Raw genomic sequence first — 24243 nt, forward strand, 5'->3', positions numbered from 1 at the left:
TTGATGCATTGCCCATGCCCCCCTTGCTCCCTCGACACATCACCTATGCCCCCCTTGCCCCCTCAGTGCATCACCTATACCCCCACCCTACAGACTTACCTGTGGGGAGCTGCAGGAGCTGCTTTCCACACTGCCTGGCTGCCATGCGCATGTGTGTGCGTGCATATGTACATGGAAGCCCCTGCCTGATCACCCTCCTCCTGCTCCCCCCAGGCCCAAGCAGCCCCTTGCAGGCAGGAACTCTGCCAGCCTGCAAAGAGAAGCCAACAGTTTCCTTCGTTTTTCTCCTTTAAAGGAGCATCCATTTTTAAAGTTTGTTCATGACTCTTTCATATATTTTTGCAACCCACTTTTGGATCACAACCCATGGGCTGAGAAATACTGAAGTAGATGACTGCGGCTCCTGACATCCCAGAAGAACAATTCCAGGCTCCCAGGTCTAGTGAAGAACCATTCTTTGCTAGAAGGGCCCAATCCAAAATGCACCAAAGTCTATTGCAACAGGTATCATTCTCCACAGCCACATGAAAAGTAAGCTAAAGCTTGGCCCTATGACATAATGCCCCTCTACTACCATCAATCTTAATAAGTATGAAGAGGCATCAGTATCATGAAAGAAGAAATGATCAGCCATCCAGACTGGGCCCCAAGTTGCTTTTTAAGGCACAGAAAGAATGGCAAGTCTCAGAACAGCAAAGTATTAACATACCTGTTTCACCTTGTCCGTGGCAACTATTCAGTTCAGCCAGAAGCTGGTTGAAGTCATCCTGATGAGCAATCCAGTTGTCCTGTAAACAGAACCCAAGTGAATGCAAAGCAAGAGCTTTTACCCTACCAAAAACCACAGCAAAGTCTGGCTGCGCTCCTTGAGACTCCATACAACCAGAGTTAACTATAGTGAAGGAGTTCCAGATACAGGACCACTTAGCAAGGGGAACCCCAGAGAATTCCCTGGGTGGATAGACTGATGGCAGCTGGCTAAGTTCAATCCAAAGTGCCTGACTGATAAGAATGGTGTTTGAACATCTTCAAACAATACTCAGCCTTTATTGGCTCCGCGTGTGCTAGTTTGGGCAAGCTGCTCTCAGCTGCAGGCAGGAAATGCTAACATGACTTTCCTGCAGCCTGAAAGATGAGAAGGTATGAGCTCATTTAAGATGTTGACTCAGAGAGAGCATCTTTGCAGCCCAATCCTGCAGGGTCCTTAAAACCCCAAAAAACCAATGGGAGATGAAGACTGTTTCAGGAATAGGGGCAGGAAGCACAAGGACAGGGGACAAAGGGATAGCAACCAGCCAGAAAAATATTTCAGGTCTGTGTTGGAAGGGACCACATTGAGTAACCTAGTCTCTATAACTCATTGTACCTCCCTTAACTCATGCCCACCCCAGGAAAGCCCATCAGAAAACATCTGGTCTGAGCCTGAATTTATGCAATGTATCCCTTCTGCATCAAGACAGTAATGAGAATGATTACAAATTCCACTAACTTCATGCTACCTACAGGGTTTCTCAAACATCTCTTAGGGGAGACACCTGCTTAGAATCATAGAAAATGAGGGTTGACAGGACCTCAGGAGGTCACATCTAGTGTAACCCCCTGCTCAAAGCTAGATCATCCCAGCCAAGCCTTTGTCCACCCAGACCTTAAAAACCTCCATGGATGGAGACTCCACCACCTCGCTAGATAATCTGTTCCAGTGCTTCACCACTCTCCTAGTGAGAAAGTTTCTCTTAAAATCCAACCTAAACTTCCCTTGCTGCAACTAGAGCCCACTGCTCCTTGTTCTTTCATCTGTCACCACTGAGAACAGTCCAGTGCCATCCCCTCTGGAATCGCCCTTCAGAGAGCTGAAGGCTGCTATCAAATCCTGCCTCAGTCTTCTCTTCTCCACACTAAATAAGCCCAGTTCCCTCAGCCTCTCCTCACAAGTCATGTCCCCCAGCCCCTGAACCATTTTTGCTGCCCTCCACTGGACTCTTTCCAACTTGTCCACTTCCTTTCTGTAGTGGGGGTCCCAAAACTGGACACAGGACTCCGGATGTGGCCTCACCAGTGCAGAAGAGGGGGAAAATTACTTCCTTCGATCTGCCTGCACCACCTCTATCAATGCAGCCCAGTATGCTGCTAGTCTTCTTGGCAACAAGGGCACACTGTTGGTTCATATTTATCTTACTGTCCACTGTCACCCCCAGGTCCTTTTCTGCAGAGCTGTTGCTTAGTCAGTTGGTCCCAAGCCTGTAGCAGTACATGGGATTGTTCCATCTTAAGTGCAGGACTTTCTTGCTTACCTGGACCAACAATGATGTTAACTTCTGCTTACCTCATAACTGATGGCAGCTCCCAACCCAAGTGTGTTGTTTTTCACTTGAACCTTGATATGTTCTGTGCTTCCTTGTTCCTGAGCCCCAAGACCCTAATAAGAATTTAAAGCAACCTGTAAGCAGTTTTCAAATGTAGAATTAACACTGTAGATTGGTACCATGTGGAGCGAAAAAAATGTTTAGTAATATAGCTGGAAACGCCACTTAATTGCTAGTGTTTGCTTTCCTGCAATTTAATGCACAGGCTTTAGTACACTGTCACGATATCGTGTATTTTGCATTTATAGTTTAAGCTTCCAAAAAAATACATGCAACAGCAAAACAACATCATTATTAGGAGTTAATGATTAATCAAAAAGCCACCTTACATTTCCAGGGGATGCTTTGTAACCCTAAAGACAGGAGACAACTTGCCAGAATGTTTCTCTCACCACAGAAATGCAGTCACTGCCTGGGTGGTGGTTAGCTAACAAAGACCAGGAAAAACAAAATACAATGTCCAACTTGTAAGCGAAAACAAAGCAATCTCTCTCAGATTATGTTTGATTATCAGGCTTTAGCCCAAGTGTCAACCAGGGATAAGACCTCATTCCCTGACCTGCTTATACTCTCTCCTAGCCAAACAGATAAGGAGAATTCACATGCCCCTGCAACTTGGTCATATTGTGGTATTTGAGGGACCTGCAGTTGGAGTCTGGGAATGCTTTTATTATATAGTGCAACAACCCACATTTAAATATGTTGCTAGCATGGATGCAACTCACTGCAGTTTGTTTCGAAAATAATACCAGCTCGACTGTGAAACCAATGCATCCTCCTCCTGCCAGACAGCAAGGTCTATTGTCACATCCACATGACAGCAGGCAGGAGACCTAGCTACACATTCATCCTGTCCCAATTCTAACTTAATGCTAATGAGGAGAATTGAAGAGACAGGCATATGCAGCTCCAGTTTGCAGCACAGATGGACTTAAGCCCATTGATTCAGCTCAGCCCTGGTCCCATTTATGCTATATATTGGGTCTATGCCGTAACTGCTGCCCCTCCCATCCCAGTTCTTTTGGGAGTGTAGGACAGGAAGGTCCTACAGCAATGCTGAGGAAACAGGAGGAAAAAAAATCACCCATCTATAATGGTAAAAACGCAGCTGCTGCCATAGATACATTTGCTGCCAATGTGATTTCATCTGTGGGGCAATCAAACATCTGAAAGCATCCTTTCAATTTGTGTTTTGAATTCAATGACCGTCAGAGCTATTTTTACGTGACACGAGAACAGCTACCAAGGGTGTGTTTGTGCTTACAGATCAAGATGTTCATTAATTAGCAATCTAAGGGCTGAGGATCCAAAGCCTACCAAAGCCAACAGAAAGGCTCATTGGTACCAGTGGCCCTTGGATCTAACTCGACACCAGCAGTTCCCAAAGCAGTCTCAAGCACTTCCAAACAGGGTCAGGGATTCAGCTATAGAAGTCACAGCCCAACTGGGCTTGCAAGTCAGCAGGAAGCAAAGTCAAGAGGCTGGAAACACTGGGAACCACTACCCTACATGCTACTGTCTGTGTGCAATTCTGATCCTGGAACTAACTAGGTACAACATCAGAAGCAGTTAAAAAGTCATCAGCTACGTTTTTTTTTTTAAACAGACCTTTTCAAGTCAAGGGGTAGTTATTCACAGAATTCAGCTTGAGTTCTGCAAATATCCTAAGCTCAAGTATGCTACAACGATTACTCCTTGTTTCTAAATGAAAGAAGAGAAATGACTAGTCTGAGATATACTTTAAAAAAAAAAAGAACCCAGACCATTCTCTCTGTCACTCTGCTTGCTCACATAACCAAGCACCAGGAAATGCTGACGAGATGGAGATCACGGTTCTGGGCTCTGAGCAGGCCCCTTTGTAGCAGCCCCCCCCCCCCCCCCGCCAATGGAAAGAGGCAACAGAGCTCTCTTTGTTGACCAGAGGAGAATATTTCTAGCATCATGAGGTTACAGGCCTCCTTTTATAACCCTCCACAGCAGTGGGCTGGAGAGAGGAAAGGATATAGCTTGACACGACACCCAAACTAATCTGGGAGATAAAGGCATTAAAAGCTGTGAGAAACTAGAACAGCTTTCTGGTGCTTCTTTCTCTCACAATAAAGGCCAGCACCAGAATTTAGGAGGTACAACAAACCACACCTGAGTGGTACCTAGTTTGGCTCTTATCTGTGTCACTGTCTTATCCATGCGACAGCAGAGAAGAAAAGAAAGTGAGGAAGCTCAAGAAAAGTGGAAGTCACTAAGTGGTGGGGTAACAAAAGTACCTAATATCAAGGACCCAGCCCTATAAACACAAGGACCAAGAACTGCCTGCAGTTCTGGTACCTAGTGCTCTCAAGCATAATGTCGCTGCAAGTGCTTCTAAATCCACAACACTTGAGAGTCTGCTTTTTCTGTTAACACTATCTTCCCTTTATGCCAGGGGTGGGCAATTATTTGGGCTGGAGGGTCACTTAATGAGTTCTGGTGAGCTGTTGAGGACCAGAGATGGGGCTGGGAGATGCCAACTGAACCTATTTGACCCTCTGGCCCACTGGAAGCCCAAGGAGGGAGGGCTGTGCCCCGCACCACTCCACTCTGCCAGGTCTGGGCCATATAGTGCAGACTCCTTCACCCCCCAGCATCCACCCCCCGGCTTCCTGTTGGTGCTGCACGTTCCTGGCAGCTGGGCCTGCACAGGACAGGGTGCAATGCAGCATGCCGAATAGCCATCCTGCCCACCTGATGCCATGAGCTGCTGCTGTCTTGCCACGCCAGGCAAGTTGGGGGTGGCTGGGCAGCAAGTGGGCAGAACAGCTACTTGGTGTGCTGCATCATGCCCCACCCTGTGCAGGGCCGGCTGCTGGCAGCCAGGGTGCCAGGACTGCACATTGCAAGCAGGAACCTGGGTTGGGGGGTGGATGAAGGAGGTGGAGAAGACTGCGCTGCTGCGGCAGAGTGGAGTGGAGTGGTGCAGGGCACAGCACTCCCTCCTCAGGCTCCTGACATTGGATAGGATCAACTGGTGGGCCACATTTTGCCTACCTTCCCTTTAGACCAAGGTATTTAGGCCATACCTTTCCTTTAGACCATCCCATCTTTTCCAGCATCTTCTGACCAAATTTGGAATCATCTTTGCTCCAGGCGCTGTTTCTGGGATCCACAGACCACTTCTGCTTTCTACGGGCTACGGTAAGGAAAGAAAACCAAAACTGTTACACTCCATTTAGTTTTCCAGAAGTCAATTTCTACTTTCTGTCTAGTCAATAAATATCTTTCGTTCCACACAGCATTGATACCAGCCTATTTAGTGCCCCCATTACTGTTGTGGTTGAACACCACAATTGTGAATGGTTTTACCTTCACAGAAGCCCTGAGAGAAGGGAAAGAGTATTAGCTGTAGTTGCAGGTGGTGAACTAAGGGGCAGAAGAACAAAGGCTATATCTGAGAACCTTAATGCCTACAGTAGGACTTCAGCACCCAAGTCTAAAATTTAGACGCTCACAAGCCCTTTGCAACTGGATGATCCTTTGCCTATCTTGTCTAGGGGCACATGCCTGCATGTCTCAGAGCATGCCTGCATCATCAGGCTGGCTTTGTGAAAAATGCCACCTTACCCTGTCTGTGCTGAAGTGTACAGTCTCCCAAGGCCATACCTGCACTGCCTCAGTCTCCCAGACTAGCCCAGCTCGCATTCAAACACAGAAGCACAGCAGTCAGCCCGGGGCACCCCTCTGGTTGCTCTCAAGCACAGAAGAGGCAAAGGCCTGCAGAATGGCAAGGAAGCAGGGGATGCGCCCCATCCTCATGGAGAAGCTTCACTGCTGCAAATCTGGGTTTGGCACATGTGATCAGGAGCAATGGTGCAAATTTCCCCAGATGCACAGCACAGACCCAGTCTGAATAATCAACACTAGCATTCCCCAAATGCTTCAAATTCCACTTCTGAGCAAGCCCCCCAAGTATCTCAGCCATGACAGTCTTAAGCAACTTGTCTCCCATCCCACATCCAAGCCCCAATAGGAATCTACAAACTGGATAATCCTCTGCCTACCTGGCTGGAGGAGAGCACCTGCAACATGAGACATGGCACAGTAGCGCCACCCAATAAATCATTCACTGGTTAGAGGACTTGCCTAGGGCGTGGGAGACCTGGATTCAATTTCCAGCTAGGCCTAAGGGGATGCAAAGCCATTGCTCCCATCTCCTAGGAAAGTGCCCTAACCACCCGGTGCAGCCAGTCACATGCGGTCTAGTCTGATGAATCCTGATGACACCATGTGAATCAGCTTCTCCAGGAAGAGCATTCAGTTTGGTGTTTGAGCACTCTCCTGGGAGGTGGGAAATGTGCATTTAAATTCCCTCAGGCAACAGAGGGAACTGAACCTGGGCCTCCCACTCCCCAAATAAGCACCCTAACCAGCAGGCCATTATATAAAAAGGGGGCAGCAGCTCTGGCTTTCCGATGTGGAAAACAGGGTTACGACTGCACTGGGTGTGGGACTCAATCCCATCACCTCATTAGGTGGGCTCCGAAAAGGCCAATGGATTGAGTCCTTCAGGGAACTTCAACAGAGGGATGCCTAGTTGCTGGATTGCAGTAAAGCTCTGCCATGCTCACTCAGGGCAACTGGAGAGTGCGGGCAGCTCCAAGCTGCTCACGCTCCCACCTTAAAGCAAACAGACCACTAAAAAGCAGCAAAAATTGATGCCACCTTCTTCAGAGCAAGACTTTGCACATTTGTGCCATGACAAGGCACGGGGATGTCTGTTTGCTTGGTCTCTGTGGCACCATTACCAGGCGCCATAAACATTCTTATAGTGCCATAAAGGTGAGGACTGTTTCCTACTGCAGACAGGCTTTTTAAATCTTGTGCTACCAGGTAACAAGAGCCTAAGATCTAACACAGGAGCCTTGCGGGCCTGTCATTTTTAACATTTTCTCCTTCTTTGCACCTTTGAAAACAGGGTCTCAGATCACTTTACAGATGCTAGTGAATTCATCCTCATTTTCCTGCAGATGCACATCACCCTCTATTCTGCACGTAAGAAAACCCAAGCACAGAGTAAGAGTGGCTTCCTTAAATTTAGAAAGAAACCATGACAGGAGCACAAAGAGGATTCAACTCCAGATCCAGTGCTAGATCTATAAACCCATTGTTCTCACTCCCACAAAGGAATTATGGAAAGGAGGGTTCAGGTATCGTTTGTCAGAGACATTAGCTCTCTGGACCCGATGATCTGTAAGGTCCCTTTCAGCCCCTAACATCTATGAAACCATGAAGAAGGTGAAAGCTAACAACATCCTGGGCTGCAGCTGCAAGCTACTCAGCTCAGGCGTGCTGCTGTACTGAGCTGTACCTGGGGAATTATGCTATGGCGACACAGATCCTATCCAGGGTAGCAGCACCATCCAGTGGAGAAAAAGGTTTCATTCAGTCACACACTTCTGCTTTGTCACCAACTCAGAGCTTGGAAGTCATCAGTCAACTAACAAATGCAGCCCTAAACATGGAAGTGAACTAGCACACTGGCTCAGAGATGGCACAGGGGGGCCACCCAAGCACCCCGAATGATCCCCAAGTGTCAGGCAACACTATGTTGAGACACCAGCCTGCTGCAGATGTGCTACTTCCTAAATATTGGTGGTACTTCCATCCTGCTGCTTTATCCGCAGTTAATTAAAGGGCATTTCTGATGGTTGGGGTATTCCATCGGGTAGTGGCGTGTGAGGTTTGTTCCCAGAAGATTTTAGGAACAAGCTGCAAGTCATCTAGGATGGTTTAGACAGGGATAACCCTGCCTGGAACAGGGGTTTGGGCTAGATTAGGGGTGGCCGGGTCATTTAATTCATTGCGTGCATTCATTTATTCATTCAGCAGAGAGGGATAGGAAATAAGATAGCAGGATGCTTAGAAGCCATAATGGGGATGGAAACTACAGAAACACAGGTCGCAGACAAGGAGCGAGGAGCACAGATCCACACAGCAGACTATACTTTGGTGCGCATCATTCCCACAATGCACTGCACGAAGCAGCTGACTGTGGGTTTCAGTGAATTTACCTTGCATATAAAGATTTTTTGGTATAAAAAGGGTCATCGAATAAGAGCGAATTTGAACATACAGAACCCACATAAAGCAAGGGAAACCTGTACAAGGATAAACATTAACCCTGGGGCTGATTTGTCAGAACCTGTTAATGACTGTGTCAGACATCATGCACTTCAGAAAACCTGTGCAATTGGGAAGACTGCACTTAAAACACCGCATTTACTTGAATCTGAGTTAAGGTTTTTCCCCCACCCCCACTCAACGTGGGTGGGAGAATCCTTGTCTTGGATTCAAAAACAAAGGGCAGGGGAGCAAACTGGAGGAGGAGTGGCTCCCCCCAGCCACCTACCCTTAGATGCAGCTTTGGCCCTAACCTGCACCTGCCCAGCCAGACAGCAGCAGTGGCAGCTCCAACCTTGTTCCCAGCTCTGGTTCTGGCCCACATCCAGGAATGGAGCTTCTGCCACATCCACTGATGTCTGACTAGGCAGGGGACCAGAGCCATCATATGCTTTGTGCCCCAGGCTGCAGGACGGCAAGAGCCATGACTGAGAGTAAGCAGCAAGCAGCAGATGGGGGCCAAGCAGGAGAAGGCAAGTAGTCAGGGAGGACAGGTGCCAGGGGCACAGGAACCACAAGAGGGAACAACAGAGGGGATAAAGTGGTGGGGAGCAAGGAGCAGGTGCCCCCCACCTATCTTCCCATTGCTGCTTGCCTCCCTGCTACCGCTTTCCTCACTGCAGTGGTGCAGGGGATGAATTTAAAACGTCCCTCCAATAATTAGATACCTTACATGAAAAATGATAGCAAACACATAAGTCTCCCACGTAGAAAATCTAATTACTGGAGGGACGTCTTAAATTCAAAGTCATCTTGGATTCAGGTAAATACAGTAATTCTATGTGTGCTTACAGTTTCACGCTTATGAAGTCAGATGTACATCTCTGAGATGCATTAAGTCAAAGGCTAGGTACATATTTCAGCCCTAATCCTGTAGGCACACATTTCCTTAAACATAATGTTAAAAGAAGAGAGAAATATGCATTCAAAAGCTCTGTGGGCCTGGACAAGAATTAAAGTTACAGCCATTGTTGAGCCGAAATAACAACCATCAGCTTACAAAGAAACTCACTCCATTACATCCCTACATCAGTTCTTACAGGACAGTCGTTGCATGCGCCTTCCACCAAACAATGAGGCGTCCTTTAAATAATGGGGCTACATGGCTAGCAGAAGATGCCTGTCCCCTACCCAGGAGGAGAAGTGTGGTCGAGCAGTGGAGATTTCCTGTTTACTACGCATGCACTGCTGTATGGTTATTTTGGGGAAAGACAGGTCACCGAGATGCACATGGGGCAGAAGATGGGGAGGACTGTGATAGTCCCAGTGGGAGCTCCTTTCTAGTCATGAAAAGGACCCATCTTCTGCTCAGTTGAGCTTTATACCTGTGACTGAATCCACTGCACCAGAGAAGCAGACCATGGTCTTCACCCTGGCGCTCTAAGTAAGCTCGCAGATTTTCTGGGCAGCTGCCGAGTGCCTTAAAGATAAAGACTATGACCCTGAGCTCGATCCCACAACCTGGCAGCATTACAATAAAACCAGAGAGAGTAAATAGAAAAAAGGACTGGAGACCCCAGGCAAATACCCCCTTGCCCAAATGCAAAGGGCACATAATACAAATGCATCACAGATGGTGTAAGCCACCTGCTGCACCAAGTGCCATACGACTACCACCTACGCGGGCCACTAAGCCCATACCAAGTCCCGAGGGCAGTGATTCCCAACCATGGTGTTGCAGCAGGCTGGGGTGCCTTGAGATCTTTCCAAGGGGGCAGTGGGGAGCCACACCAGGGTAGAGATGGGCCAATTTGATTCATAAGGTAAAACCAGAGATTTCAAATAGGAACCCAGAGGGTCCACATCATTCTGCCCCAGCGCTGCCTGACTCTCTGCAGTAAAAGAATGGCTCCAGCCAGGGCAGACTGGGGGGCGGAGGGGAGGAAGGGAAGCTGGGGAGAGATACTTGTGCATTTGCCCTGCTCCCCACCCCAAGTTGAAAGCCAACTGCCTGGCAGCGGCAGCAGCATTTCTAGTCAGGCAGTGCTGTGGGAGTCAACTGACTTCACGTCTCATTGTCATCTACCCGATCCCGTCCAAATCGCACGTGGTAATGACCCTCTCTTTTTCACTGGTCTTGATGTTCCCCCAGTCAGACCACCCTTTACTCTGCCATTCTCATGTTTGCTGCTCCTAGTCATGTTGCTCCTATTTTACAAATTGTTTTTATCATTAGAAACATAGAAAATGAGGGCTGGAGGGACCTCAGGAAGTCAAATCTTGTCCAACCCCCTGCTCAAAGCAGGACCAGCCCCAACTACATCATCCCAGCCAAGGCTTTGTCTAGTTGGGTCTTAAAAACCTCCAAGGATGGAGAGTCCACCACTTCTCCTGAAAGCCTGTTCCAGTGTTTTGTTATCCTCCTAGTGACAAAATTCTTCCTAATATCTAACCTAAGCCTCCCTTGCTGCAATTTGAGCCCATTGCTCCTTATCCTGTTACCTGCCCCCACTAGGAATAGTCCAGCTCCATCCTCTTTGCAGCCCCCTGCAGGGAGGTGAAGGCTGCTATCAAATTCCTCTTTGGTCTTCTCTTCTGCAGACTAAATCAGCCCATTTCCCCCAGCCCCTAACCAGTCCAGGAGACTGGACACACACCTCACTGGGGTTATTTCACCCCAGCAGTCCTTCCTGCCCAGAGCAGGCTGCCCTGCCCCACACAGGGCTGGCACTCAGGCCCCCCTCCAAGCATGTCAGTGGTTGCTCCCACTCCCACCCCCTCCCCTTACACTAAGCTGCATTGGTAGAGCCCAGGCCTCAGCATCCCTGTCTTCCAGGGAGCTCCTTCGCATAGGGGATGAGGTTCACCCCCGCCAAAGATAATGGTTTCTTCCTTTCCCCCAGAAGCTTAATGGACCCTTCCAAAAGAGGCACCCCCCCTTCTCAGGCTCACATGGTATCTTCCAGCCCCTTCCTCTACAAGGGTGCTCCCCCCACATGGTATCTTCCACCCCTTCCTCTACAAGGGTTCTCCCCTCCCCACATGGTATTTTCCAGAACCTTCCTTTACGAGAGCGCTCCCCTCCGCTCCCACATTGCATCTTCCAGCCCTTCCTCTATAATGGTACTCCCCCCCACCCCCACAGGGTATCTTCCACCCCTCCCTCTACAAGGGTGCTCCCCCCACCACGGTATCTTCCAGCCCCTTCCCCACCCCCGCTCCCACACGGTATCTTCCACCCCAAGGGTGTTCCCCCCGCAAGGGTCCTGGGTGCTGAGCAGTGGTCGCCCCCTCTCCCCGGGAACGGAATGGTTCACCCCTCCTGCGCGGACACTCACGCTCCGCCAGCATCGCCATCCTGGGGGCCTTCCATGTCACGCAGCGCGCAAGTCGCCGGCACATGCCGGCACCGCCATCTTGGGAAGGGGCCTCCCTCTCGCGGGGCGCATAAAGAGGTGGCTAAGCTTTGCCTGATGGAAAAGCCAGGGAAGGATAACAGCGAGAAGCTTGTTCCGGGGAAGAAACGGGACTGGAGGAAATAGAAGGAAGCCGACGTTATTGAGAAGGAGCTGCCCCCCTCTCGGGTCTGGGCGCGGAAGAAGTCAGGCATCTGCGCAGACAGCTCAGTGCAATCCCGGGCTGGGGCTCCACGTGGAGCACCTGGGACGTATCCGAATTAACGCGTTGCCCCCTGGATGGTCAGACCTGATTCCAGTTAATTGCCACTCCAGCTGCTGTTTGGGTAAACCCTCGTCTCCCCCAACTCCTGCCTGTTTTGATACGATTCAGGACTTGGTCCAATCCAAACCTCACATCTGCAGCCCAAAATGCCACTTTCCCCCCAACCAATGCAGCTTCTATCCCTTTCCCCCTTGCAGTGGAGTCATAGGTTACGCAGCTAGGAAGTTATTTCTGAGCCTAGTCTGATTCCTCCTCACCAAAATCCTCCTTTCAAGCATTTATGCCTGTTTCTTTTCTGAATGGGAGTGGGAAAATCTAGTTTCCAAGACGGTCCTCCTTTCTGAACGTGTTAGGAGCATGCTCCTGAATCCTTTTTTTTTTTTTCCTGACAAAACAAAAATGCTCCTATTTGTTCATGTCAGCTCAAGTTTTCACTTTTCTAATTATTTTTCATGAGAGACTTTTATTTCCAGTTAAATATTTATTTCCATTTCTATTTTTGGAGGGGCCTGGAGGCTTAGTGTAACATCAGAACAAATCTATAGATGGCACTATGAGCCCATAGAAGAATCAGGAAAGACCCAGCTATGGTAGATAGACATAGTTAGCTGTGTGAGTCTGGTAGATGGTAGGATAGATTTGGACCTTATAATCTAAAGCAGATGGACACACACACACTCTCTCTCTCTCTCTCTCTCTCTCTCTCTCTCTCTCTCTCTCTCTGTATATGTAGCACAAGCTTCTGTGGGGCAGAGCTCATTTCATCACGTCCATTGTAAGATGCAGCTCTACCCTGCCTTTGACAGAACTGTAGTTTCGGGAAATGTTTAATTGGATCAACTGTATGCTTTCAGGCATCAAGTCCTGACCTGAGGAAGGGCACTATTTATGCCCAAAAGTTAGTCCAACATCTCAGCTGTGCAGCTGGCCTAATAAGGGATCACAAAAAACACTGGGACTGTCAAACAAAAAAACTCTCAGACATTTCCTAGACCATTACTGCTATAAAAACACTGCAAGCCTACCAGAACAATGGTACCAACGCAAGTAATAAAAATCGTTGACGTTCTTTCAACATTATTAGTATTCAGAAGTGTACTAGATCATATTCAGTTTTGTTAGCATAAAAGAACAACAGCTCAAAAAATAAGCAATATCCCCACCCAGAAAATAAAGTATTTTATTTATTTTATTTGTCATACCCACCTATTTTCCCCAAGATCTAGTGATAAAAAATTGGGGGTTTGTGTCTTAAAGGAGGAAACTGGTTCTGAACAGTTTGGTTGAAAGGAAAGATTTGCCTTCCCAAAACAAGGTGCACGTCTTATTGGAGGGTATGTGGTATGCAAATAAGTACAGTATGTTGGGAAGTCCTGCCATTTTATTTATTAGTATTTATATTATAGTAGTATCCAAATCCTTAGGCTTTGTTGTTCTAGGTGTCATACAAGCTCTGAGGGAGACCAAGTCTGTTCTAAAGAGTTAATCTAAATACCCATACTTTGCAATCACTCATGCTTACCTTCATGCAGGTAGTGCCACTGAGGTCTCTGCGACATACAAAAGGAAAAGGCAGAAAGATAACTTATTTTTACGTACGTTTTCTGTATTTTTTGTACAATATCACCTTTCACAAAAATAAAGCAGTATCTTTTTTTGTAGGGGATAAGTGGCAGCTGTTATTGTCGCTGTTGTTGTCACTAAGGCTAATGGCAGAAGATTTGATCACTCAGTGTAAGAAAGCACATGAATACAAAAACATTTAAACATTAAAAAGAAATGCTTCATAAACATGTAAGTGAATCTTTTTTTGGGTGGGTTTTTTTTTTCTAACTTTCTGCCCAAATCCTAAATAGGCCCCAGAGAGTGGAGCTGTTGAGCAAGATGGTGCTGGTTTTACATAGATTACGTCTGCACTGCAGTCAGAGGCATGTCACGGCTCACGTAGGCGTACCTGAGCTAGCATGCAACTGGTAAGCCTGGGTCCGTAGTGCTCACAGTGCAGTCAAGTGCAGCATGTCTGTAAGTGTGCAGACTGGAGCCCAGTACCGAGTGCTCTGTTGAACTCCCCTAGGACCCAGCTTTTAAAAATGTCACATCTTCCCTTGATTTACAAGAAGCAATGACTTCATTCGGAGGTTTGAAAACCAGGATCAGGACCAGGATAGAAAGCTATCAGGATCAAAATCTGGTCTCCCAACATGTGAAGCATCCACAATTAGAGAACCTGTTTGTAAACATGCTCCAGCCCAGCCACCACAGCAGGTCATGTAAGAAAGCTGTGCCAATGCAATGGAAGGTGGGTTTTAAAACCATCCTGTTTAAACAGGTGGAAGGGGCAACAAACTTATTTTGGTTTAAATGAGGTTATATGTGATTTAGTTCAAATTGGTTTATTCAAGCTAAACCAAAATAAGCCACACTATTATTGAAATGCAAGTGTCTGCAAGGAGATTTGAAGAGGTTGAACACCATCTGTACACCCAAGAAGAGCTTAATGCAGCACAGTAATGCTTCTTGGTAGACCCAAGAAGAACTGGGGAACCAATATCAAGGACTGGACAGGGCTTTAACTAGCAGATTGCGCAAAGCTAGCCCAACACAGGGTGGAGAGGAGGAGGGTTGTTACAGCATTGAAGGTGGTACAGCGGTTGCAGCAGCCTTGGGATGGACTTGACTTGAACACCATTGTAAATAAGTGACAACTTGAACACCCAGTGTAAAAAAGATTTACTTTATTAACACTCCTAGCTAAGATAAGTTCTTAGTAGAAAATAGCCTCAGTCCACTAGACCAGCTCGCGTTATCTGCAGAGTTTTCCACTTGGACTACAAAAGGAGCTTCCCATCATCCTAAAAGGCCAGCGCTTGAATCTGGGCTGGGCACATTGATATTTTGCCCACTTTGATTATGGGCTTAGCTGCTCTGGTGTGACTGATGACCAAAAAAATATCCCTGGTCCCACAGTGCTGGAAAATGAAGTCCTTCCTCAACACACAGACAGACACAAATGGCTGGGGTATTCATCTCAGACTCCCAATAACAAAATCACCACTGAGCTGTGTCCTCTGGAAACTGTCAGCCCAAGAACAAAACTTTTCAACCTGTTTATAAGCGTGTCAAATAGGGGAAGACTCTGGAAACCCCGTTTTTATGCTATCGCTGTGCCAAGTCACTGCTGCTGGGCTATGATGAATGAACAATTAAGGGCTCTTACTAAAGCTCCAGAGCTGTGTGTTCAAACCCCCATTCTGGATTTGCATTGCACCCCTCTGTGGACCCAGATGTAAAAGGATATGTGGTCATTTAAACTGGGAAGTCAAAGAGGGACAGATGTGATGATAGCTCTTGACTTCAGACACAACTGTGTCATCATTACCCCGGTACCCAGATGAGATTAATGATTTGACCAGGTGGCTGATACACCAAAGAGCACTTTTCACCTACAAGTCTTTCTCCCATATAAATAACTTCTTGTGACATGCCTGCAAATAAGTGCTTGGGATCCCATTTCCCAGGTGGGGGAAATGGGTGCGAAGAGCTTAACAGTTCCCCACACGGGTTCAGCTGAGAAAGCACCTTCAGTGCCTGGCTCCCTGGCCTCTGCTTATATCACTAGCCCACGCTGCTCTCGCCGAGCCTGAGATATGTGGATGCACCCGCTGGAGTCCCCATTAAACACTGGAGGCAGACTCATAAGACTTACTCCGTAGGCAGTTTAGAAATGAAAAGGCAGTAGCAAAATCAGAGTGAGCCAGCAACGAAATAGGCTCCGAATCCCAGCTAAGGAAGAGGTCATTCATGAGCCAAATCAGCTTCTGTGCTGTCGGATGGCCTCGGGCCAGACTGAAAGTGCTTATTTGAGTGAATTCTGGGAGAGGTGTGATGGAAGCACTAGGGACATGAGTTGCCTCGGGACTTTAAAACGAAAAGACAGGTTTGATTTAGGACAATGATTAGAGAGAACAAGAGGATTAAAGGTGAGCACTGGGATAAAGGAGTGTTAGTCTAGCTGCCGTGCAAGAGACATCGGCTCAGCCGCCAGGCCGGGGGAGAGATTAACAATGTCCAATCTGAAGAGCAAAAGATGTCAAAACGGGTGACCCATGGCTGGGAGACAAAGGGGTTCAAAGAACAGCCACCGGGGCGGATGAGGCAGAGTGGCACGTTCACAGCTCACGAATTAATTGCATCTGAGAGAATTCATTGCATCCATTGCCAACTGAGGGATGAGCGAGCACACAGAGGGCAGGGCTGAGAATAGCAGAGGGAGCAAGGGAAAAAACAGAGCAGAGGAGGCAGAAAAGGGGGGAAAATGATAGCACGATTTCCATTTCATTCACTCAGCGTATTTTTGGAGGGTGCCGGGCAGGCCTTAGTCTATTGAAACAGCCCTTGCTCTGAAGGGTTTCTCTTTTAAACAAAGGGTGGGAGTGTAAGGCCCAGGCTGGAGAATCTGGGGTTTTAGGCATGGTTTGGGGCTAAAATCAGCAGCAGGAGAAAAAGTGGGGGGCGGGTGAATGATGGCCACATGAATCCCCCTGGTTCCCAAGTTGCACCAATACAGCAACCCCAGCACCCACAGGGACTAACCCTGCTGCTGGCACTCCTCGCAAGTCATCCAGGCCATGGGGCCAAATGACTCGGATGCCCCGATCCAAACCGGTAAAGCAGAAGAGGGCTGAACAGCTGGGGAAGTATCATTGTTTTACGGAAACGGAGGTTCGGAGATTGAGGAAGTGTCTACCCCGCTTCCGTGTTGCTCTCGACAGCACCATCAAGAAGCACATGCCCTCCACCTATGACACACATGCCAAAGTCAAAAAGGAGGCAGGGAGGCTACAGGGTGCCATCCCCTCCACTGCCACTGTTCATCCCCAGTGTGACTGAGAGCAGCAGGAAGGGACCCCCTCAGGGTGGCTTCATTGCCTCCTTTCCAGGTTTGCAAAGCAGGAATGGGGAGCCAAGGGCACTCCTCTTGGCCCCACCTGCAAGAGGACCATGAAGGGATAGAGATGCATCCTCAGGGACCCTTGGGGAAGTGGTAGGAAGATACCAGAAGGGATAATGGGGCACAGGAGAATCTGAAGGAGGCTATATTAAAAGCCAGGCAGCAAACTCCCTGTGAGGAGAAAAGGGAGACAGAGTGAGAGATCGCCTCAAATACTCTTGGATGACCCTAAAATCAAAAAGGAATTGTAGGAAGAGCAGGAAGAAAGACATGAAAGTATGGAGCAGCCTCAAGGAAGACCACAAGCTGGATGAGTGGCAAGCATGGAGTGCAAGGCAAAGCGGTGGCTGGTTTGATGTCAAGAAGACGAAACTCAAACAAGACACATGCAAAGTGCTGCTCTTTCTTTGTGAACAAACAGCACTGATACAACATCAAGAATAATTGGCTGGGCACTAGTTCTGCAGTTCTGGGGGAGATAGCAGTGTCTATGTGAAAGTGAGTCACTGATGCACTTCTACCACAAACAAAGCTGGTTGTATTTGGGGATTCATCAACAGGACACAAGCCGATCTGATGTGCACTGGGAGCCCTTGCCCACCAAGTAAAGTGAAAAGCTGCCCTTAATTTGGGGGGACACTGAGTGCACATTGAGTGATTATGGGGGACAATATGGATGGGAGTGAGGGTACAAGGGTTAAAACTAGTGTGCCTGGAGAGACAGCAAGCAGATACACTGAACAGTACCCTCTGGCCCTCAAACATGCCCAAGGAGCCAGTGGACACTGCCCAGTGAAACTCTGCCCAGAGATGTGAGCAGATCAGGAACAGGAAAATGGCTTTGCAGTCCCCGGGGGTCCCCCAAGCCAGAGCCTCCTTCCTGCTCAGATACATTGCTAGCTTGGAGAGGGCCAGGAGGAAGGTGATAGGAGGTCCCATGGATAGGGCCTCAGGTGGAGAATGCAAAAACCAAAAGGTGCTGGGAGCAGCGCATCCAGAGCCTCTGCAGGGAGCTCTGGAGGTGGTGGTGAAGGGGCTGCAGCCTGGTGCACTCCAGATAGGCAAGTGCAAGGGTCTCCCTCTGCTTGCAGAAGGGGCAGGTGTGAGGGGCATCCATGAAACAATCCAGATACAAGCCCGTGATGATGGCTCCATGGAGGAGCCTCCAGCTGAGGTCTGTGATGGCATGTAAGATCAGGGTGGCGTATAGACTCCTCCACCAAAGACCCTTGTCCTCGCCGAGGGTGTCCCCCAACTGGGTGACCGGACAGGAATTGAGTATGGGATGGTGGAAAATGCAGACCACAAGTGTGTAGAGCTGGCAGCAATGGGCTGCCCAGAAGTGGACCAGCTCAGTATCCCTCAGCCTGCTAAGATGGCATGGCAAGGAGTGCTGCAGGGCCTCTTAATAGGGCACAGGAAGTAATTACCCTGCCTTAGTGCTGGGGAGTCACTAGCCTGAATTTTACACCCATTTATGGGCACCAAACCTTAAAGAAGTCATATACAACCTGGAGAGGCCCAGAAGCAAGCAACACGAAGGATCAGTTGTTTTGAAAACATCAGCTGTAAGAGAAGGTAGGAGGAGTTGGGTACTTTTGCTTTCGAATGAGGAGACAGGGTGATGATAATAATCTTTTGCTGTTCTGGATGTAAGACAAAAAAAGAATAATCTTAATTGACAGCAAAAAAAGGATTTAAGGTGCGTATTAGGAAAACATTTCTAACAAGGATAGAGAACCACTGGACTGGGCTACCTAGGGAGGCTGCAGAATCTCTTTTATTGGAAGTTTTTGAGGACATTTTGGACAAACACATCTTCGGGAAGTGGAAAAAGGAGGGTCTCCTTTTTCTGGATTTGGTCTCAGTGGGGACAGGGGTGGATTAACGCATGGGCCTCGGCCAATCAGGGCCCCCCGGATGCCTGGGTTCCCTTGGGCTTTCCCCGTGCAGGCGTGCAGCATTCCAGCCTGCAAGGGGTCCTGCTTCAGGCTGCCAGGAGCAGGGCACAGGGCACACACATGCATGTGGCCAGAAGTATAGCCGAGTACATGGAGAGCAGCTCCTTGCAGGTACATCTGTGGGGGAAAGGGGCATGGGGGGGGCAGATCAAGGCCCTGATGGTGAGAGAGGGAGTGGGGCAAGGGCTGGGGGCGCTGTCTAGCCAGGGTGGTGTATGGGACTCGAGGCCGGAGTGAGGAGCAGGGTGAGGCCGCAGGAGCTCATCCAAGGGGGCATGGTGGTGAGGGGCAGGTTCCCGCTGCTGTGCACACACCCCAGGGGAGGCATGGTGGGGCATGTGCCCCCCCAGATTTGTGCATTCCACTCCAATGCCTTCACCATGCAACCTCGCTTATGCTATTCTCATTTACACATCGCTTACCTGATCCAAAGATTACATTTGCACAAGTGTGGATTTACTCAAGAAATGCTCACCTGCTCATCCAGTCAAGAAACAGAAACAGTGCCAGGTGACCAATACCTGACCAATCACGACCATTTAACACAACTTGACTGACAGCAGCTGGCCAAGGGTTGTTCCTAACTTAACTAAAAACAAAAAATTCATCCCCAAATAGTCACATAATTTGGAATCACAAAGGCGTCTAAGGAAACCATAGTCTTCCCATGACTATTCCAGAGAAGGACAAGGGGCTAAGTATGTCTGATAAATTATTCATTTCAAATAATGCATATAGGTCCAGGTAAAGTCCAAGAGCAATAAATGAGAGCTTGGTTAAGAAAGAAGCAAACAGGTCTGCAGCACTTTTGGCATGTCCCATGACAGTCCATTTTATTTCCCCTCCATGAGAGTCTGCTAAGTTCTCACTGCACAGTCCTTGTTACTTCTGAGGATGAGAGAGACTAGACTTTCACATTTGGGGCAGACTTTGGTTTTGTAAAGAGAGCAAATGAGATTCAGTGGCCTTTGAAAGGGCATAAATAAGGAAACCCACAAATACATTGTTCACTTTGCAAAGTCGAGCTGCACTTTAAGCTGCAAAAAGGACTGACCCAATACTGTCATCTCAGGAAAGTTGGAGCAATCACTGGAAAAATAAAGGAGCACTAAAAATAACCAGTACAAACTTGTTAGCTCTTTAATTGCAAACTGCTTTACCTTTGTCTTGTAACTGAGTGTCACTTTGCCCTATGATCTCAGTAGTTACATTCGTTAGTGATTGCCGAGGGCTAGCTTAGGCCAGTGCACGTCAATGTGATTTACCAGTTGTTCCTTGAAGGCCCCAATCCTTTCTTCTTTTCTTCAGTTGCTCAGATGCCCAGAGCAGAGTCACCATCCGATGCAATTACACCCTCCAAAACACATCCCAAGTCAAGCAACAGGGAAACTGCCAATCTGAAAGATGGAGGGGTCGGTGGTAGGAAGTAGCACGAACAGGCATTCAGCATCTGTCTTGAGAGATGAGATCCAGATCCTTCCTTTAAAAGGAAGAATGTACTAAAGAGACTGTAATTAGTATTGATACATAATTTTCCGTGCAGCTCAAGATCCAGGTGGGTCTCTGTTGTTTACCAGGGACCATACTGTCTCTCTGTACAGCATGCAGAGAGACCTCGTGCCTGGATAAGCAGATCATTACAGAGGCCTTTCCTGCTTGCTCGTTCCAACAGTAGGAGACCTTGTGTAGACAAGGTGTGTTGTTACTATCATGCTATTTAAACTTGCTGTGAGCAGGGCAGGCTGCCACAGTAATGCAATTGCTGGTACCCTTTTGCATTAGTGTTGCTACTGCTGGAAGATGGAAAATGCCAAGCAAAGGCTGTGTGTCAGCACAGCAATGGGGCTTGTTAAATGGACTTTCTGAGCTCGTAGGACAGCAGGAGAGAGACAGCACTGAGTGACCACATGGTATCAGGAGAGGTCAATCGCAGCGCTCATGCCAAGTGAAGATCAGAATCTAGTGCTGAGCATTTCAGCAACATCTGATTGTTATCCCTTCTGATACGTTCGTCACAGGGCCTTCGTAAATAAATTACGCCGGCCGCAAGCGGGATGATCTAGTTGGGGATGGCTTGGCTGGGATAATCTAGTTGGGGCTGGCCCTGCTTTGAGCAGGGGTTGGACTAGATGTGACCTCCTGAGGTTCCTTCTAACCCTTATTTTCTATGATTCTATAATTTTAAGTGTGGAAAAGAGTGCTACCACCCCACCGCCAATGCTGCCATCCACAATTGTGCCCCCCTCCCCAGTTTCAAGAGGCACCAGTCTATGACTACCCATAGAAAGGCTTAAGAAGGCTTGCCTACACAACTACGCTAGAGGAAACTAATCTGAATTAACTTACCTAACAGGCTGCCTATACACATGCTGGTTTGTGTTCTAATTAGAACGTGTCGGAGCAGACTTGATTAATCGAGTCTGCTCTGATTAATCAAGTCTGCTCTATGTTCTAACTAGAAGGCTCCAGCGGGCCTCCCTGTCATGTGTATAAGCCCCTGCACATTTTACAATGGTCACGGGGCTGCTTTGTCTAAACCTTGTGGAATGAGGTTTAGATAAAGCATCCTGTGGCCATTTTGAAACACACGGGAGCTTAATACATGTGACGGTGAGGCGTTTTAATTAGAGCGAGCCTCCAGGAACCACTCTAATTAAAATGCCCCCCTCCCCCAGAGCATGCATATAGGCAGGCAAAGTGGATTAGTTAAATTGCATTCAACTCTATTACGGTCAATCTTATTCAGAATTAAGGTGGCCTTACTATCAATTAGCCCAATTCAGTTTGGAAGGAAAATAAGCCGCATCAAATTAAGACCACATTAACTTAGGGTTACAATACGTCTGGGTTTTCCTGGACGTGTCCTCTTTTTGGGTCCTCCGATTTCCATCTGGGCGGATGGGAAATATGTTAAAAATATGAACAAAGATCTTGGATTTTGTTCTGTTCAGCATCAAAAAAAATTCCTGGCACTTCCTGGCTTGCCCTACCAATGAGCTGCATGGTGCATGCACATGCATGTGGCTGGCATGCAGCCAGGCAGGGTGGGAGTAGCCCCAGCAGCTGGATGCAGACATGGGAAGTGGGGGTTGGAGGGCCAGGGCTTCGGGGCTGTCTGGGGGGCTGTGTGGGGCACGTGTGTCTGTGTGAGTGTGTGTGTGGCAGGGGTATGTGGAGTGGATGGGTATGTGAAGGGGGCAGGTGTCCGCCAGCACTGGGGAAAGCTGTCCAGGTGCTGGGGCTGCAGCAGGGGCAGAGGGGTTGCAGCAGGCCACTAGCATATCCCTGCCCCCCACAATCATATCCCTCCTCTTCTTTAAAACTGTAACCCTACATTAAGTCAGAGTAAGAGTGTCCACAGGGAGGTTACTACTCCCCTTTAAAAGTGAATTCACATCAACCTGGCTGAGAGCCCCTGCATAGACAACTCCTGAAGTGACAACGGCCTGGTTGTGCTCAAGCAATGGGAATGTCACCAGGAATTTCAGCAAGAGCGTGGGCTGGTCGTACTGCAGTCAGATCTGCCAACTTCTGCAATAAGGAACAAAGCTGTTATAGTGTTTACCCTCATCAGCCCAGCTGAGCTGGTCTCCTGGTGCACCAGGAGGGCCTGCCCAGACTCCTTCCTCACCCTGACATCAGGGGGATGACTTGCATAAGAGCTCACCAGCATCAATAAGAGCAGCAGGAGCCAATCTTTTTGGCAAGCATGCCACAAATTAAGCCCTGTACCCTTCTCAAGTGCTACTTCAACCCCCTGCCCAATCTGCCACTCTGCTTTTTGCTCCCTTCCCTGTGCTCCCTGCTCAATCTGCTACTCCACTTTCTGCCGATATGCTGCTGGGCTCTGTGAGCTGCTGCCCGTGCTACTTTTGGCATGTGTGCCACAGGGTGACAACCCCACAGTAAGCATCGCAGCCTGGTCATGCAGCTTGACTTTATTTGGGTTGCATTTATTGGGGTTGCATTTATTTCACCAAGCGGATCCTCTGACACGGAGAGGCCCACACAGGTGCAAGAGTCTGATATAGCCCAAGGAATCTCTTACTGCTGTGGATGTTCAGGAAGCAAGTGGGTTTTTGGTGATATCTTTTACTGGACCAACTGCGTCAGTGGAGGAAATGTTAGACCAGCTTTCTGGGACAAAGTGCCTTTCCTCAGATCTACCATAGCCTGGAGGATATCAATGTTCGAGCTGACCAGTGTGCTTCTCAGAGCCCAGAGGGTTAGCTAGGCAGCTGCATATCAAACCTCTTCATTGGGAGAGGGTTATGGAACTGCAAGATGTGTTTTACACAAAGCATAGCACTTTTCAGAGGGAGCTTGATGGATTTATGGAAGGGATTATCTGATATGGTGGCACCTGGTAGCAGAGGACCAGATTCAGTGACCTAGGAGATCCCTTGTAGTGCTATATTCCTACTCATTGCAGTTAGTTGATGCAAACAGGCACTTGCTTCACTTCCGGAAGCCAGCAGTAAAATCCTCATCCCACTGATGCCAAAGGGAAATTTTCAGGGGACAACAGGGCAAACTTGTCACTCCAGTTTTCCAAACAATTTGAGGGCCAGACTTCGAAGTGCCCCAGCATCCAGACATGCTCTCCTTGTGATCAGACATGCACAGCATCCAGCTGCTCTCCTTGTGATACCTAATGACAGGTTCTGGTGCTCAAATGGAGCCAGGTTCTTCTGTCCCAGCTGGGATGCTGAGAGCTTTGAAACCTGTGCCTTGACTATTATTTTAAAAAAGAAACCAAAGGACGAAGACCAAATATTTTTTTAAACTAAGGGCAAAACTCCCATTAACTTCACTGAACCAGAATGCCACCCAAAGTAATGGTTATCCCTCAGACCTGGGCAATTACCTAATATTTGGGATGTTATTAGGCAGTTTCTGTGAGGACTCATTGCTAAGAATCAAGCATAACCTTGGTGTCATCTTGCTGGTTTATAACAATCAACTGTGCATAAAGTCCTGTTTCTTGGAAAACAATGGGCATAAAAAATGGCCAGAAGTTTCATTGCTCAAAAGTATTCAGCCTGCCACTCCTGTAGGCTCTGTGCCCAAGAAACATCCTCTCTCTGGTTCCTCTCAGGGTCTCTCTCTCTCTCTCTCTTTCTCTCTCTCTCTCTCTCTCTCTCTCTCTCTCTCTCTCTCTCTCTCTCTCTCTCTCTCTCTCTCTCTCTCTCTC

At 48.2% G+C, this 24243-nt stretch overlaps 1 protein-coding gene across 1 annotated transcript in view; it reads right to left on the bottom strand.

The window, feature by feature from the left end:
* The window catches only part of PINX1 (PIN2/TERF1 interacting, telomerase inhibitor 1), an 82654-nt gene extending 70754 nt beyond the window's left edge, over positions 1-11900 (bottom strand). Inside the window, exons 1-4 of the mRNA XM_019520903.1 lie at positions 11795-11900; positions 5420-5529; positions 2324-2416; positions 710-788 (exon numbers count right to left, since the gene is read on the bottom strand). Of these exons, the coding sequence (XP_019376448.1) occupies positions 710-788; positions 2324-2416; positions 5420-5529; positions 11795-11858 (346 nt within the window). The 5' untranslated portion in view covers positions 11859-11900. The remainder of the gene's footprint in view (positions 1-709; positions 789-2323; positions 2417-5419; positions 5530-11794) is intronic.
* Between the last annotated feature and the right edge of the window lie 12343 nt (positions 11901-24243).

Source organism: Gavialis gangeticus, unplaced genomic scaffold (genome assembly GCF_001723915.1).
Source record: "Gavialis gangeticus isolate Ggan-Ray unplaced genomic scaffold, GavGan_comp1, whole genome shotgun sequence".
Classification (NCBI taxonomy): domain Eukaryota; kingdom Metazoa; phylum Chordata; order Crocodylia; family Gavialidae; genus Gavialis; species Gavialis gangeticus.